Source organism: Taeniopygia guttata, chromosome 1 (assembly GCF_048771995.1).
Source record: "Taeniopygia guttata chromosome 1, bTaeGut7.mat, whole genome shotgun sequence".
Lineage (NCBI taxonomy): Eukaryota > Metazoa > Chordata > Aves > Passeriformes > Estrildidae > Taeniopygia > Taeniopygia guttata.
In genome coordinates, this window is record NC_133024.1 from 18,499,721 (window position 1) to 18,515,633 (window position 15,913).

A 15,913-nucleotide genomic window follows, 5' to 3' on the forward strand; every position below is an offset into this window, starting at 1 on the left:
AATTCCCTTTACTGCTTGGCAATATTGGATTTGCTGGGTCAGGAAAAAATTCAGAGTTCACAGCTAACTTGTAATTTTAGCTCAAAGGAAAGTGCCATTTTTAACAATTAGAGCTTTTCTAGGTAAAGCCCCTATTCCTGGCTGTAATCTTCTAGTATTTATAAATCAAAGGACAAGACCTTATGCATTTGTGTAGAATTAGGCCATTGTTCTCAGTCAATCCTGGTTTAGAACTGAAATTGTCTGAAGGTTTAGATCCCCTAAAATAGAATTTCTGCTCTTTGTCAGTGCAGGAACTGCTAAGTTAAGGGGTTTCTGGACTGAGGGGAGGGACAGAAGGAGCAGGGCTGAAGAAGCACTAATATTTTAGTTGACAAAAATGTACATACCTTAGTAAGGAATGAAAGAGCAATTGTTAAAGGGTAAGAGTTTAGTAGTAAGTTTTACATCTTGCAGCATATGAGAGTGGCTGATTCCAAGGAAAATGTGATGTTAATGCGTTCTCCCCGCCAGCCCGTGCCCAGATTTCATTTGGTGGGGGAGGGTGAATGAAGTGGAGCAAGCTACAAAAGCCTCCAGTTTGAGAATTCAGATACCCATGGACATGAAGACCAAAAGTCACAGGTGATGTTATGACCGAAAGGCAGATGGAAGAGTGCAACGAGAGCAGGCAGGACTGGAGGACTGAAGAAAATGGGGTAGGGAAGGGTTAAAATGGCATTTTGTGAGACAGTTTATACACTACAACAGCAGCAACCACAGGGCTTGTGTGAAACAAGCAAAGAAACCACGTTTTTGTCATGCCAGAATGAAGCCCAAGCAGATGACGTGAGAGGACATGCAAAGCTAAGCTAGAGGATGAAAAGGGCAGAGTATTAGAAATGCAGAATTCCCCCCACTCACTTGTGATATCATAAACAACAACTGCAACAGTGGAGTCACGAATGTAGCTAGGAATCAAGCTCCTGAACCGCTCTTGACCTGCTGTGTCCCATAATTGCAACCGTACCTAACAAAATCAGTCAAACAAGCAAGAAAAATAAGAAAAAAGGTCAAACCCAGTGCAAAATACCTACTTGTGATATCGTAAACTACTACAGCAGCAGCAGAGTCACGGATGTAACTGGGAATGAGGCTACGGAAACGTTCCTGACCCGCAGTATCCCACAGCTGCAACCTGATCTGTGGGTGGGAGAAAATTAAAAAAGCCAAACTGCCACTAAAAATAAAAGAGTAAAGAAATGTTTTACTTTTTTCTTTTTTTTTTTTTTTTCCCAAAAAAATAGCTAAATAAAAAGGAGAAACTCATGCAGGAGGTGCATGGGGACTGGGAGCAGGAGGACACTGGCTCCCTACAGCAATCACTCCCAAGGGATAACAGCAGCCAAACTGGGGGGGGGTGCAGCTTCCCAAAAAATGCTTCCCTTCCAAAAGATGGGGAGTGGAATGGCTCAGCTTCCAAACTGAGAGGACCAACAAGAAAGCTACAGCTGAAATGATGGAATCACCATCCCGGGAAGTGCTCAGAAGTGTGTGGATGTAGGTTAGTGGTGGCCTTGGCAGTGCTGGGGGATGCCTGGACTTGATCTTGGAGGGCTTTCCAGTCTCAGTGATTCTCTGAAATGTTCACCTGCAGTTCTCCCTACAGGAGAAATTCATGCTCTGCTCTCCTTCCTCAGGACTCACACAGGCAACCTCCAGCAGCATGAAGGATGGTTGCTGGTGGAAAAGCTGGAAAGGCTACTCATGTCCGTTTTTCAAGGATAAAATGCTTGTTGTAACTCTAAACTGCAAAGTAACATGCACAGAGAGGCTGAATGGCTCTTACCAGCAAGGCTCTGGAAGAAAAGGCAAGACACGCTAAAAGCAATGTGTTTGGCAAGGTGTGCAAGAGCCAGCTGGGCCATGGAAAGCACATCTCAATCCTCAGGCACTTTCCATGAAAACCCATTTACTGGGGCTTTATCCAATCCCATTTATTGGGAGTTTATCCAGTACCACAAGCTTCTGCAGCACTGCAATTTTGTTTCTGCAAATAGCTGAACCGAGGCTGAATTTCTTAATTAAGAATCTGAGCTCATTTTAAACCACAGCTTTGCTTGCACAGAGGAGTGATTTCACTTGATGAGCTAAAACTGCACCAAGCAAGGAAACAAGTCTCATCTGTGAACTCATCAGAGGCCACCTTCTTTTTAAACAAGGAGTACTAAGAAGATGGACCCAGCTATTAACTGGCCACATCTGGAAATTTGTATTTTACCTGTCTTGTGGCATCAAAAGCTAAAGGGTTAAGCATGGTTCCCCTTTCTCCAGATTCCCACCATCATTCACCCCTCAAATTATCTGTATCATCTCTTTCTTCACAGAGGATGACACTAAATTTCTTATCCCCACTGCTGTGTCTCCACAGCACGCCTCAGCCTGGAAGCAGCTGGGAGATGAAGGCTCAGCTTGTGCTTCCCAGTGATCTCAGAAGTGTGGGCTGCACAAAAACCAGATGCTGATCTTCATTCCTACTGTTCACAGAGAAAAGCAACAAAATTTTACTCACTGTTCGATCCTCCAAGTACATGGTTTTCGATAAGAAGTCAATGCCAATTGTTGCCTGTAAAGAGATGAGAAAACCAAGAGCCCTTAAAAAAAAATGTCAGAACACCTGTAGTGATTTTCAGGGGAGCAGCAGAAGCTGCAAGAAAAACAGGTTGGGCTTCTTATTTTTAAGATACAGCTTGATTCAATAAGCAATCTCTTTAATATATCCATGACCAGAACAATTCCTTAAAGCACAAAAGGTTTTAAGCTTGACTTCAGTTCATGCATATTGACAGTTTAATCCACACATTTATTTGGGTAGCAGCAGGGATTTTTATGCATGTGACAAATTGGTGTCCCCCAGCTCAACCAGGATATATGGGCACAGTGCCTTCTTCCCAAGTGCCAAATATGTCCATGGATCTTCACTCTTCCAGGCAGATTAAGGCAGACACCTACATGATCCCTAACTAAAGCTTGGTCCATCCTAAAGTAGCAGAGCTGCACCCAAACTTCCCAACACCAGCGGGAGCTTCCTGGAGAACATCTTAATGGCAGTGGGAAGCCATTCCCCCTTGTCCCTAGTCCCTCTCCAGCTCTCCTGGAGCCCCTTTAGGCACTGGAAGGGGCTCTGAGGTCTCTCTGGAGCCTTCTCCTCTCCCAGCCTGTCCTACCAACACAGGGAAGCAGCACTATCAAGGAGTGGATTCCAGCATGCTCAATATACCAGACTTTTACTAAAACAGATCTTCTATGGTATGCGACATGTAGGGCCACAGCACAAAGGAAATCATTCCCAGCATGTCCATGGAGAGAAATTACTCCTGGTAAAATAAACACCTCCAATCACATGGCTTTATTGCAGATGTTTGGGTTTCTGACACAGCACAGCAAGTCCTTACTGATAAGACAGAGGGACACAGCTGAATTCCTCTCATCCAGCAGTGAGCAGAAGGAATCCAATGCACAGCACGGATTTTACTAAATGGCAGCTTTCTATTTTTAACAGCTGAACATAAAAACCCCATGTTCAAATTATAGGTTTCAGAAAAATATGCATTCAAAAATCTGCCAGAAACGTCCAGAACAAGTAGATCATCCCTGAACTCACCTCCTGCTTCAGATACTCATGATCAGGTGCATTAATAGTGGGGTCTCGGGGGTCTCTAGAGAATCCTGGGCATCCAAAAATGTCTGGTTTGGGTTGACACCAACAGGCAGTGTGATTCTGGCCAAATTCCTGGAGCTTTGTGACTGATTCCTTCTTCCAGCTACAGCACACACTAGAGGGGTATGGCCCCACCTCGGGCACAACTCCAGGAAAATCAAGGGGTTTGGATGAATGGCTCTGACCCAACCCCATTAACATCCAAACTGGGCAGGCGGCACTGATGCCTAAATCCAAGTTATCTTGGAAGCCCTTAGGATTTCTCACTGTTGTAAGTATCACTCACTGGTTTTGCAATCATTTAATGTATTACATCAGACCACCTTTCCATGGCGACATCCTAAAGCACACAGGGTGAAACCTCCTCAAGGAAGAACTGGGACACAAACTCAGTAAGGAAAAGAAGCACTCCTAAAAGAAAAATACTGGGGGGAGGATAAAATCTCAGCTTAAATAAAAGAACTGCCTTCAATGTCCATGTAATTACAGTGGGAGGAATCTGGGAGGAAGCAGTGACGTGTGCTCCAACCCTCCCACACTGTGGAAACGTGGCTCTTCCCACAGCTCAGGGAGAACTTCCCATTTCGTTTTTCCTAGCAGCAGAAAGGAGAATTACTGAAGGAAGCAGGAGGGAAATCTCTCAGTTTGATGAGATCCTTGGATAGACACTGAGGAAAAGGAGAATCACGTTTTCCTTTTTTTTTTTAATTACCTCCTCCACCCGCCCCCCTAAAAAAACCTTCCCAGGCACAAGGGAAGAGATTTTTCTCAGTTTCGTGTATCCAGAACATCACTAGCTGTAACCAAGTCATGGAAACACGTTCTGCTTGGAGGAGACACACTTCAGGAAACTGAAGTACTTTTATATCTGAATTCTGGGAGCAGGCAACACTGAGTGTTCTCCTGGACTGCTCTGTGCTAATTTGTAAAATTGTTTTGTAAACATCTTAATTTTTTTTTTTTACATTTTTTATTATTTTCTAGCTTGTGCCAACTTGTTGTTTAAAAGAGCTGGGCAACTGTTATGTTATCCACACATAGGCATTAGATCTGTGATAGTCTGGCAGAAAATGGTGGAGGCAAAAAAACCAAACCCTGGCAGACTTAACAACTGCTATTCCCTGGCTGTGCTTTGGGTATTCCTTTAGAACCACAGCTCATCCTGCTGCAAGCAGCAGGGTAAACTCCTAGAGCAGCATCCAACCCAGAAGTGCCACTCTGGCTGGTGATTAAAATTAAGATTTTACAATTGGCAAGTCCATGGTCAGTGCCCCAACTTGTCTGGAATGACTCTTCCTGCAATGGAAGACAAGGCAGCAGAGGATTCTTACACAAGACAAAAATATGTATTCATTTACCTGGTAGGTGTTGTCAAAGCTGTCATACATGAACCTGGTGATCAAGGAAGTCTTCCCCACTAAAAGAAGAGAAAAAACCATGGATTCAAGGACCAATTTCAGAGCAAGTTTTAAGCAAGTGATTTAAAAACGGTTTACTGTGTCCTATACATCCATCATGTGCTCTTAAACTCCCCACAAGGACAAGAGCAGTTATTTGACTTTACAATTGTAAAGTCACTATTTTTTTCCTGTATCATTCCCAATCATCAGATTTACCCTTAAATATTTATGATTTGAGATGAAAATTAATTTCACTGCTCTGTTTTCTACCAAGTCATTCAGTAATTTTAGTTGCATTGAATGATAACAGCCCCCATAACTAATTATTAGCAACAAAAAGCTCTTCTCACTTGTAAAACATGGGATTTATTCACTCTCAGACCCCATCATCCTCACAACACTTATTTTTCTACTCCTCTAAGACAAACACCACAGCAGAGCTAGGCCAAAGCCTAACTCATACTTTATAGGCTTTTTCCTTCTCCTGTATCTTTACCTGGAGGGATCAGCAAGATCCACAGGAACTGGAACATCTCCAGCTGCCTCATTTTGATGTGTAAAAATCCTCTTAATTGTAGGCCAGTAATTTAGGAAGCAACTGAAGTTTCTCAGGGCAGCATCGCCTCCCAGGGTTTTTTCCAACCTAACTGCAGCTGGAATTTGCCATCTCCCAGTGGCAGAGGAGAGGAACTGTGTGACTTGTGCTGGACACCAAACACTGCATGTGCAGATAAAAGGTAAGAAACAGTGCTCGAGACAGAGCTTGTGTTCCCCAAGCAATATTCCAAGGATTTCAGTTCTTTGCCAGGGTGGCCATCCAGTGAACACAAGGATTTAAGGCAAGATTAAGGTCCATTCTAACCCAAACCATTCTATGATTTCTGGGGTGAGTTTTGCGGGGCTTTTGTCTGTTTGTTTTAGATCTTAACACAGGAGTGTCACCAAAATCTCCAGAATCCCACTAAGCAGCATTTTCATCCTCATTTAACCCTGAAAAAAGGGCTAAACAAACAGGAATCTGAGAGGTGACATTTTCCCAAGTCAAAATCTGAATTCCCATGTGAATTTCTAACATATTCTGCTCCGGAGGTAGAATCAGGTTTCCAAGTTAAAAAGCTGCCTTCACAAAGGCAGAGCAAATACTCCCTTCTCTGAGTAGGTTTTTGGAAGCAGCACATCTCAGATGGGAATGATTCCTGAATCCCTTACTCAGACTTGTCCCATGGATGTGCTGAACAGCTAGAGCTGGTGCAGGACAAACAGCCAGGAGCTGCTGTGAGGGGAGGAGGGATTCATTCCAGGCCCAGTGACAATCCTCAGGAGACACAGAGAAGCAAACCCAATCCCCTCCTGCTGCAGCACAGGCTGAATCCCAGGAATTGATTTGCAGCATCACAAACAAGCTGGTTTTCCTCACGTGGCCACTGATGCAAACAGCCACATTTAACTCTTCACAGGTCCAGTCTCACCCAGGAAATTATTTACTTTGGTAACTCACGACCCCTGAAGGACAATAAAGTGTTCCAGATTTTTTTTCCCTTCCGAGTGCCACGTCTTGGACGGGATCTGTCCACAAAACATAAAATATGAACATATTCTGTTTATTCCTGAAGTCTCCCTACCCTACCTTCACTCGTTTCACAAAAAGAGGGGGAAAATAAAGTACTGCTTGGCTTGTTTATATTTAAATATCTCTTCAACCAACATTTGGAGAGAGCATCCTAACGGACTTAGTTCCAAGACATTTCTTCTCTGAACAGACCCTGGTTTATGTTGACAGGCAGCAGATCAAGATGGTATTAACACCAACTGCTCAAAGTTTTAATTCCATCAATACTGAGGCATTGCCATTTCTCCTTTTAAAAAACCCAAAGTGACTCCTTTTAGAAATCCTGGCAGGCATGATAGCCCACAGTTGCCACTGTATCTCTAATTTCTGTTCTGCCTTGCTGGCTGTATGTTCCTCGAATTCCCAGAAGCCATTAATTTGGGAGTGACTGCAAGCAAGGGAGAGGACAGATTCAGAATTCAAATTCATCTTGGAAAATGCCAAAATGACCTCAGGAGGCAAATGAAGCTCAGCAGGGAGAAGCAGAACAAGGTAGTACACAGAGACAAGAACAACCAGCTACTTAAAATCCAGATGGGAAACAACTGGATAAGCAATCTGGGGGTCATAGCCCAAGGAACAGATAAGATACTCAAGACTTCAGCTTTGTTTCATTAAGATGTTGGTTTGGGTTTTTTTTTTAATCTAATGAGTTCATTTAATCTCTTGGAAAAATTTCCACACACAAGTACGTCCAGGGCAGCATTAGTCAGCAATGCAATAAATACCCTTTAGGCAAAAATATTCCTGGTATGCTGCTGGAACAACTCCAAGAAAAAGGTCAATATCACATCCTTGGAGGGACAGAGGTGGGGGGAGGAAATGCTGGGAATGGGGTTTGCTGTGACTGGACACACTGACAGCTACAGGAAGCGAGGGAAAATCTCAAACAATTCAGGAACTGAGAAGGAATTTTTGGCAAAAAACCAGGCAGCTTGCAGAGTTCACAGCAAGCAGCTGAAAGGTGAGGGGCACAAGTGACTTACTGCTCAGGGAAAGTTGTCAGCCACTTTTCCCTCTGCAGATCAAGACCTAGCAGCTAAAAGCTGAGTCCAACCACAATCCAAGCAGGAAGGGCACAGAACTGGGAAACTGAACCTCAAAATAACTAATTCATCTGGGCAGTGGATTCTCCTCCCTTCTTTGGCACGCAAAGTTGTCAGTGTCACTCCACTCTACAAATTTATATCCAAGCATCTTTTGAAGAGGAGGGAAGCCAGTAAAGAAGTGATTAACGAAAGAAACCATTTGTTTCAACACCAAGCCTGACATGATGGACATTTTTCTGTCATTAAGAGGCTGAACAACGGCTTCACCAGATGAATTCTTGACTCCTTCCAGCCTTCCATCCAACAAAATCCACATCAAACAGCTCCTAATCACACACTTGTGCTTCAAACATTAAGTAAGTGCTGTGATTATAAAATCCTAGAAGATTTTGGGCTGGAAGGGACCTTGAAGACCAGCAGAGACACCTGACACTATCCCAAGTTGCACCAAGCCCTGTCCAACCTGGCTTTGAACACTGCCAGGGATCCAGGGACAGCCACAGCTTCTCTGGGCACCCTGTGCCTCTCCAACCTCACGGAGAGGAATGCCTTCCCAATATCCCATCCTTCCCTGCCCTCTGGCAGCGGGAAGCCATTCCCTGTGTCCTGTCCCTCCATCCCTTGTCCTAGGTTCCTCTCCAGTTGTCCTGGAGCCCCTTTAGGTGCTGCAAGGGGCTCTGAGTTCTCCCTGGAGCCTTCTCCTCTCCAAGTGAACACCCCCAGCTCTCCCATCCTGGCTCCAGCCTTCTGAGCACCTCCTATCATCTTAACTATCAATGTACACTTCTGAAGGGATCCAGCTGCAACAGGGATTTTTAAGCTTGGATCTGACTGGCTTAGATGGTTTTCTTCAGCTGGATCAGCTCTGGAAGAATCTGGATCTAGTGGCTCCCATCATGAACTGGCTGCTCACCCCATCCCCATGAATTCTGCAAGGCTGCAGAGCTGCCATATATTCTGGGACAAGAAGAAAATGGCTGTTCTGATAGATAAAATTAGGAAACTCCTAAAAGGAAAGGTTTGATCACTGGTTCAGCACAGAAACCAGGAGATGCCCAAACACCGACACCCTCCTGAATCAGCAACTGAACTGTGGCAGCAAACAGCCAAGTGCCCAGAGATGTCTGAGAGGGAAGTTGTGAAGATCCTATCAGCGGAATAGCCATGAACCAGGAGGGCTGAATTCCAAGCCTTCAGCTCATGGAGTCACCCTGGTCGATCCCTTTTGTCTGGGAGCCTGGAGCCACTGCCTGGCAGGGATGAGAACTCAGCTGCAAGATAGAATCAATACGCTGATCTCGTGCTTCCAGCCACTTTGATCCAACAGCGGCCGCTGGAGACATTCCAAGGTCGCTCCATCAGGTTCTTGCAGGCTGCCTTTTGCCTGCCCTTTGCCTGATCCGTGTGTCCAGCAGCAGCCCCAGGAGTGACACGGATCCATGGTGAGCTCCCACCAGTAGCAGCCCCAGGAGGGACACGGATCCATGGTGGGTTCCCACAGCACGTGTGGAACGCTCTAACGAGGCACTGGGGAGGAGGGCCCAGACCCCTCAGATGACACAAATCACCTCCCTGCCAGCATGGGATTAGAAGGTAATTTGTTGCCAGAATTTGCAAAGGGCTCAGGCACCAGCCAGGAGTGACCTGCAAAGAAAAGGAATTGGGGTTGTGCCACTTGGACTGTGTGATGCACAAGGAACCAGTCTGACATGCCCCTCTCATTTTCTTAGTCATATCATACTAGAGATTCACAACCTCTCCAAGGATTCTTCTGGAGAAGCCACATTTAAATCAATGACTTCATCCTAGTGGTTGTTCAGAGCTTTCAAAGCATCAGTAATCAGGAAAAAAAACCCCAAGAGTTATCTTTAAATCAAAATAACCCTAAAAGTGATCAACACGTCCAGACTGTTCAACTGGAAAACTGCTCTTGGCCTCTCCCAGCTCTCAGAAGCAGCCTTGGCTAAGAGATCCAGCCTGCTGAAAGCCAGAGGTAAAGGGAGGAAGATGAGGAAAGCCTTCTCCTCACTGTGTAATCCCAAAATTTCACTTGCCCTTTGCATGACTCCTTTCAGATTTGATTGAAGGATAAACCCCAGTGACACTACAACTTTTTTTCATACATAAGCTCACCTCAAAATCTTCACTGGAATTATTTTGCTGTGTAAAAAAACCAAAAAACTAACCCAAGGCACAAAAAGAAAAGCATTGCTAAGAATGATGTACTGAATTATGAATGCCTCAGAACCATTTTTAGATTTGTGTTTAAAAAGAAGCCCCAAAAGGAAGATACACAGAGTTGATTTTTAATGATCTATATGAGCCAGTAAGAATATTTTTAGGTATGTCATTACCAGCACTGGAAACAGAAATGCTGTATTAAAGTGATTAAAGCAGCTTCTTTTAAAAAAATAAAAACACCCCCCGCCATCCTCCTCTGCTATTCGCTGTCAAACTATGGAAATTTCACCTGGTTCCCTCAAAGCGAGAAACCAAACTCATTCATTATCTAAAGGCACTGGCAGAGCCAGCAGACTGCATTCATCCAAGGAATTCTCAGTCAGGTGAAATTTGTCTCAATCACAGTAAGGAACTTGGAGGATAGAATCCAGTCTAGTTCCAGGGAGCAGAGGCACAGTTGAGGAGGTCTCATCTCCTTGCTCTAATGAAAGGATTTTTTATCCTGATTTTTTTTTTTCACTATTGATTCCACTCCTGCTCTATTGTCAAACCTATTTTATTCTGCCATTTCTTTCCTGATGGGAGATGAGATCAGACCAAAGGACCACCTAAGCCAATTCCTCACAGTTTTCAGTGTTTCCTCACAGTTTCCATTCCTCAATATATTTTTTTAAATCAAGAAAAACTAAAATTAGTAGAAAAATACAAACCTTCTTGAAATCCATGCATGGATCCCTCTAAGTAGTATAAACAAAATGGTTCAAACAGCGCCTTTTAAGATAATGTATTCCCAACCTAGTTAAAGATCTAGGTTATAAATTATACTGTGGTCCTATTATACAAATGTGCTTCATTATTTAAGATTCTGTTTAGGAAATTAATGTAGAATATCCGGGGAAACAAGACCCAGAAAAACAGGGAACAATTTAGGTTTGTTTTATATTGCTTTTTGAATTTGAGAGATGCTCCATCACTTTCTACCTTAAATATATCTGACTTCATTCCTCCCAGAGAACAACTCACCTTGATTTTAGCTGATTCTGGGTTTGATACCCATTCCAAGAGGGACAAACAATGGCCTGGAGCTCGTGGCAGAGATCAAACACGGAGATCAGACAAGAGCGTGGATTCGCCCAGCTCGGAGGGCGTGGAGCACAGGGAGCACCCTCGGAACACCAAGTCCCCTCAGCACAATTCCAGCACTCCTAGTCCTTCTCTTTTATTATTAGCAGCTCCTCTGACAAAGGACATTTGCAGCTGCATTGCTTCCCACAGAACCACAGGCCAGTGAGGAGCCTGCACACAATGTGCTGGTGCCAAATATTGGTATTTAGGTATTTCTTTGGCAGCTCAGGACACGTTTTGTAGTATCCACAAGGATACTTCCAAAATGCAAGCAAACAAATCATAGAGCCATTTTACTTGGGAAAACCCTCCAAGATCATGGAGTCCAACCGTTCCTCCAGCACTGCCAAGAACATCACCAACCCATGGCCCCAAGCGCTGCATACACAGGGCTTTAAATCCCTCCAGCAATGGGGATCCAGCAGCTCTCACAGGCTGCAGACAACACCCACATGGCAAACCTCAGCCCCAAAATAAGGCGAAGCCCTCCAAGAACTTAGACACAGGCTGCAGAACCCGCTCTGAGCCTCCTGCAATGAAAAATAGCCACAAGGATGCTGCTGGCAGCAGCTTGTCCATGACTGTAGGGGAAATGAGGACAGACAGCAGCAGAGCAACCACCTCCAAAAGGGGTTTTTGGCAGTTTATTTGTGGAGGTTTTATGGCATCCTACCTCGAAAAGGAACTCTAGAAAGGCAGACACAATCAATAACAATGTCAAACAACTGCAGCTGGCCTGTTTAGACCAATGAATCCCTGCCAATCCTTCATTTCTTTTCAGGTCACCACCACAACAAAGCTTTTATTTTGCCTTTTAATTAAAAGCACTATTGAAAACTGTTTGATATAGTCCTGGATCAATTACTTTGGCTTCAGGGATTGCTGGCAGCCTGGAGCTCACAATTGGAGAATGGCTGGTCTGTACCCACAGAGCAGAGGAGAAAACACACAGAAATCCAGGGACTGGCAGTGGAGGATTCCCATAGTCCAATTCCATTCCCAGAGCAGCCTGTTCAGCCTTGCTGAGCTCCATGGAAAGGTGGACTTGGACTTTCCCTATTTTCCATTTCCATTTCTCAGCCATCAGTTGACAAAGCCATAAGAAGTAACTCCTCACAGCTAGCACCACAGTTATTCAAAGACTATTTATAGAAGAAACAATCACAATTAAAAGCTCTACAGAAACCGACCAGAGAACAAGAGAGACTTTGGAAGCTGAAGGTAATCCTGAAGCATTTGGATGCCTGAAGTGTCCAAGGTCAGGCTGGACAGGGCTTGCAGCAACCTGGGATAGTGAAAGGTGTCCCTGCCCATGGCAGGGGGTGGCACTGGATCATCTTTAAGTTCCCTTCCAGCCCAAACCACTCTAGGATTCTGTGATTCATGGGAGAGTGCCGAGACCCTTAAGACTACTTTATTTTTTTTAAACCCAGGTTTTAACCCCTTTCCAGATGATCACTAATAGCACTGTCCCAGTGCTCCACACAAAATGGGGATGAATTTACTGATATGCAACATGTGGTCAATGAACCAGTGGAATAACCAAATTTGCCTCTTTCCTCTGCCCTGTATACACAGCTCTGAGTATTTTAAAGTACTGAGAGATCCTGAACAAAAAGTTGATTACTTGCTCATTGTAAATTCAATTCTTTTAGTCCTTACAAAGATTCTATCTGGACTGGGCTTTTCAAGGCAAGATGAGACAGTTTTATTAGAGCTGAAGGTGAAGAGGTGAGTTTTACTCATTTAATGAAGTAAGAAACAGCACAGCCAGAATTTTGCTGCTGCTGAGGAAATTTCTATTTTCCTTTTACCCTGTGACAATCAGGTGCTTTGAACTTCGGTCTGCTCTTCGTGATGGGAGAATTCTGAGCAAAACCTTTTAAAGCTTAAACATCCCAGCAACTTCCTAAAGGAGAAAGTGTGACATCAGCCTTTAGCTCCCTCAGCCAGCCCTCAGCACTGGTAAAAAAAGCTGCACTTAGCAAACTGGAACAGACCCTAAGCCGGGGATAGGAGCCTAAATGGATGGTGGGAAGTGCACATGAATATTTATGAGTGTCTGATGCAGAGCAGCAGGAAGGGAAGCATGGAGTGGAGTGAACTGGCTTGATGTAACAGGGAATAACAAGGAATGACACCTACCCAGCAGATGAACACACAGAAAGCTGTTCAGGGAATTGTTGGGATCATCTGCAGCTCGTTCCCCGTGCTACAAGAACGGGGATACAAAGGAAGGAGCCAGGCCCTTTGCACTGGAGCACCATTCTAAATTCTAAGGATGTGAAAAAAGCTGCCTGATCCTGCATTTCTCATGCTTTTTCTTCCCAGGAAAGAGGGTATAACTTGATTTTACTAAGAGTTACACTAAAAAATATCTGCTCTATACATTATAGATACAGGAAAACAGGGAAATGCAGCTCCTCAAGGCTCAGGGAAATGTTCTCAAACAGCACCAGAGCTGTTTGGCACTCAGGAGGAGTGACACTGAGACTCAGCCCTTCTCCCTGGCCACTACCAAAGGCTCATTTGTAATGGCTTCTAAAAGAAATCCATAATACTCATTTCAAGCCGTGCCAAAAATTAGGTTTCACACACATTTGGGATCGTGGTTAAAGACCTGCCCTTGCTACTGAGAAGCAAATAGGAAACAGAATTTTGTTGCCACCCAGTTGTCATCAGAGCAAAGGGTTTCAGTACCAGTCAATCCCTCTGGGTAATAATCCATGGAAACAAGAGTTTTCATGCCTGCCCCTTCCTGTCAGGTATTTCCATAATTTACAAAAAGGGACCAATTATTCCCTTATCTACAACAACCAGTAATCAAATGATTAACACTTCAATAACCGCCTTATAAAAAAGATGACTATGAAAATATGTGTTAGCTTGAAAAGCTCATTAATTCTCATTCATTCTTCTCTTTGGGCACCTCAGAGCACATTCACAGTGTTGTTTTCTACAATAATTCATCCAAGACAGAAGGAAATGGAGGCTGATGCACTTTTCTGACCTAGAAAGTGTTTTTTTTTCCCAGGGTGTTGCTGACAGCAGTGCCCAGCAAGGCCTGCAACTCCACTCCCCAGCTTTTTAGTCAAATTCAATATAATGAAAAAATCAAGAATTTCTTTTCTTTCTTTCCAAGAGATGCTTCTCAAAATCTACTAGTTCAAGGCTGGCTTATGTCTTAAATTTGAAGCTCTCAGCCTTGCTCTAGATTAGATACACATCTGGATAGAGACAAACACTCAGGATTAAATCTAGCTGAACATTAGTCTCTGTAACTAGGAATGCAGAGCTAAAGTTATTAAAAACCTGCTCTCTTTTCCCTTAAATGAGAAAATTTTCATTTTATTCCTAATCCTGCAGTATACATTTCCCTGGTCTAATTCCTGCTCTACAGTATTGTAGTTTGCTTCAAAGATTTGGCAAAAGAGTCACCACAGAATGGGCTGGGTTGGAAAGGACCTTTAAAGATCATCCTGTCCAAGCTCCCTGCTGTGGTTTTCACTCTAAACAGCTCAGGTGTAACTTCCCTTCCTCAAAGGAACCCCAACAGTATTTCTGCCACTGGAAAAGATGTAAGCAGACAGTGGCAAGAGGGAAAGTCCCTTGTTCCTCATGGTCATATCTCACCTAAAGATTCCTCCTCCCACTCAGACATCTGAGCTGGCTCACTTGTATTTACTGGTCCATCTCCAGTGGACAAGAAATTGCCTCTAACAGGCAGATCAGCAATTCTCCCAAAGGATCCTTCCTTTTACACAACCATTCCCAGGCATACTATGCAAAAACCCAGGAGGGTTTCACAGCTGACAGCTACACATTGAAGGACAACCAGAAGAAAGCCTGCTCTGCCACTGATCCAAGCATTCAGTGCCATATGGATGTATTTTATGCAGTCCCAGGGCATTTTAAAATCAGCAAGAGAAGCAAAGAATTGTCACTTGTGTTTAAAGCTCAGCAGTAGCTAAAGGGAAAAGGAAGAGGCAGAAGAGAGTATTTTGTATTATCCATCTTTTTCTAAGGCAACATCAGCCTGTTAGCTATGTATAGGCAATTTAGAATCCTGTTTTATTTAGCACTGCACACTTTTTTCTTGAGGGAGATTCCAGTTAGTTTTAGCTGGTATCTGCATTTCTCAGAAATAAACTAAGGCATAAGTTAAGACTGATCATGACTGGCCCCAAGGTAGAAGGCACAGCCTGGACACGTAAAGCTGTGAAAAGCACCCCTTTGCAATTTGGATGTGAAAGGATCACACAGATCAATAAAAATGTGCAGAGCTCATTACAAGTTTAATGACAAACTCAGAACTCCTTCCCGCTAAGCAAATCCTAATCAGCACTGGCAGAGTTGATAAAAGTAGAACAATATCCCTGATTATTAATACACAGACAAGATTTCCTTTGGGATCTGCACCAAGCCTTGTGACAGGGACAAAAATACCCAGTGATAAATAGCTTCATTAATTCTTGTGGGTTTTGTCAGTAATTAGCTTGACTCTTCCTCCCAAAATGGGAAATAAATGAAAGAGCACAATGCAAACAAATCTTGTTCTGTTTGCTCAGTCACAGCCACAAAGAAATGAAACAGTAAAAACGGGTCAGCCTCTGGTTCTGTCTCAAAATCACACCTTGGAGCTCTTTTAAACAATCAAGGTGCACACTGAAAAGTTTTCATATGAAAACTGGGCCGTTTTTTACCATCCCATTGCAGAAAAGAATGAACAAGAGTCAATCCCTCACTGCTGAACAGGAAGGAGCAGATCTATTAAATATAATAATTCAAATATTCTGTCAGTATAGTAAAATAAAAAAAAACATGGAAATGTTACCTCCTAAGCAGAGCT

General features: G+C 43.7%; 1 protein-coding gene across 2 annotated transcripts in view; it reads right to left on the reverse strand.

Moving 5' to 3' along the window:
• RAB6A (RAB6A, member RAS oncogene family) overlaps positions 1 to 15,913 on the reverse strand; it is a 42,221-nt gene that overhangs the window by 12,242 nt on the left and 14,066 nt on the right. Inside the window, 3 exon segments of one of the 2 annotated variants that reach the window (NM_001402576.1) lie at positions 904 to 1,009; positions 2,552 to 2,605; positions 5,059 to 5,117. In NM_001402576.1, the coding sequence (NP_001389505.1) occupies positions 904 to 1,009; positions 2,552 to 2,605; positions 5,059 to 5,117 (219 nt within the window). 2 annotated transcript variants of the gene reach the window in all.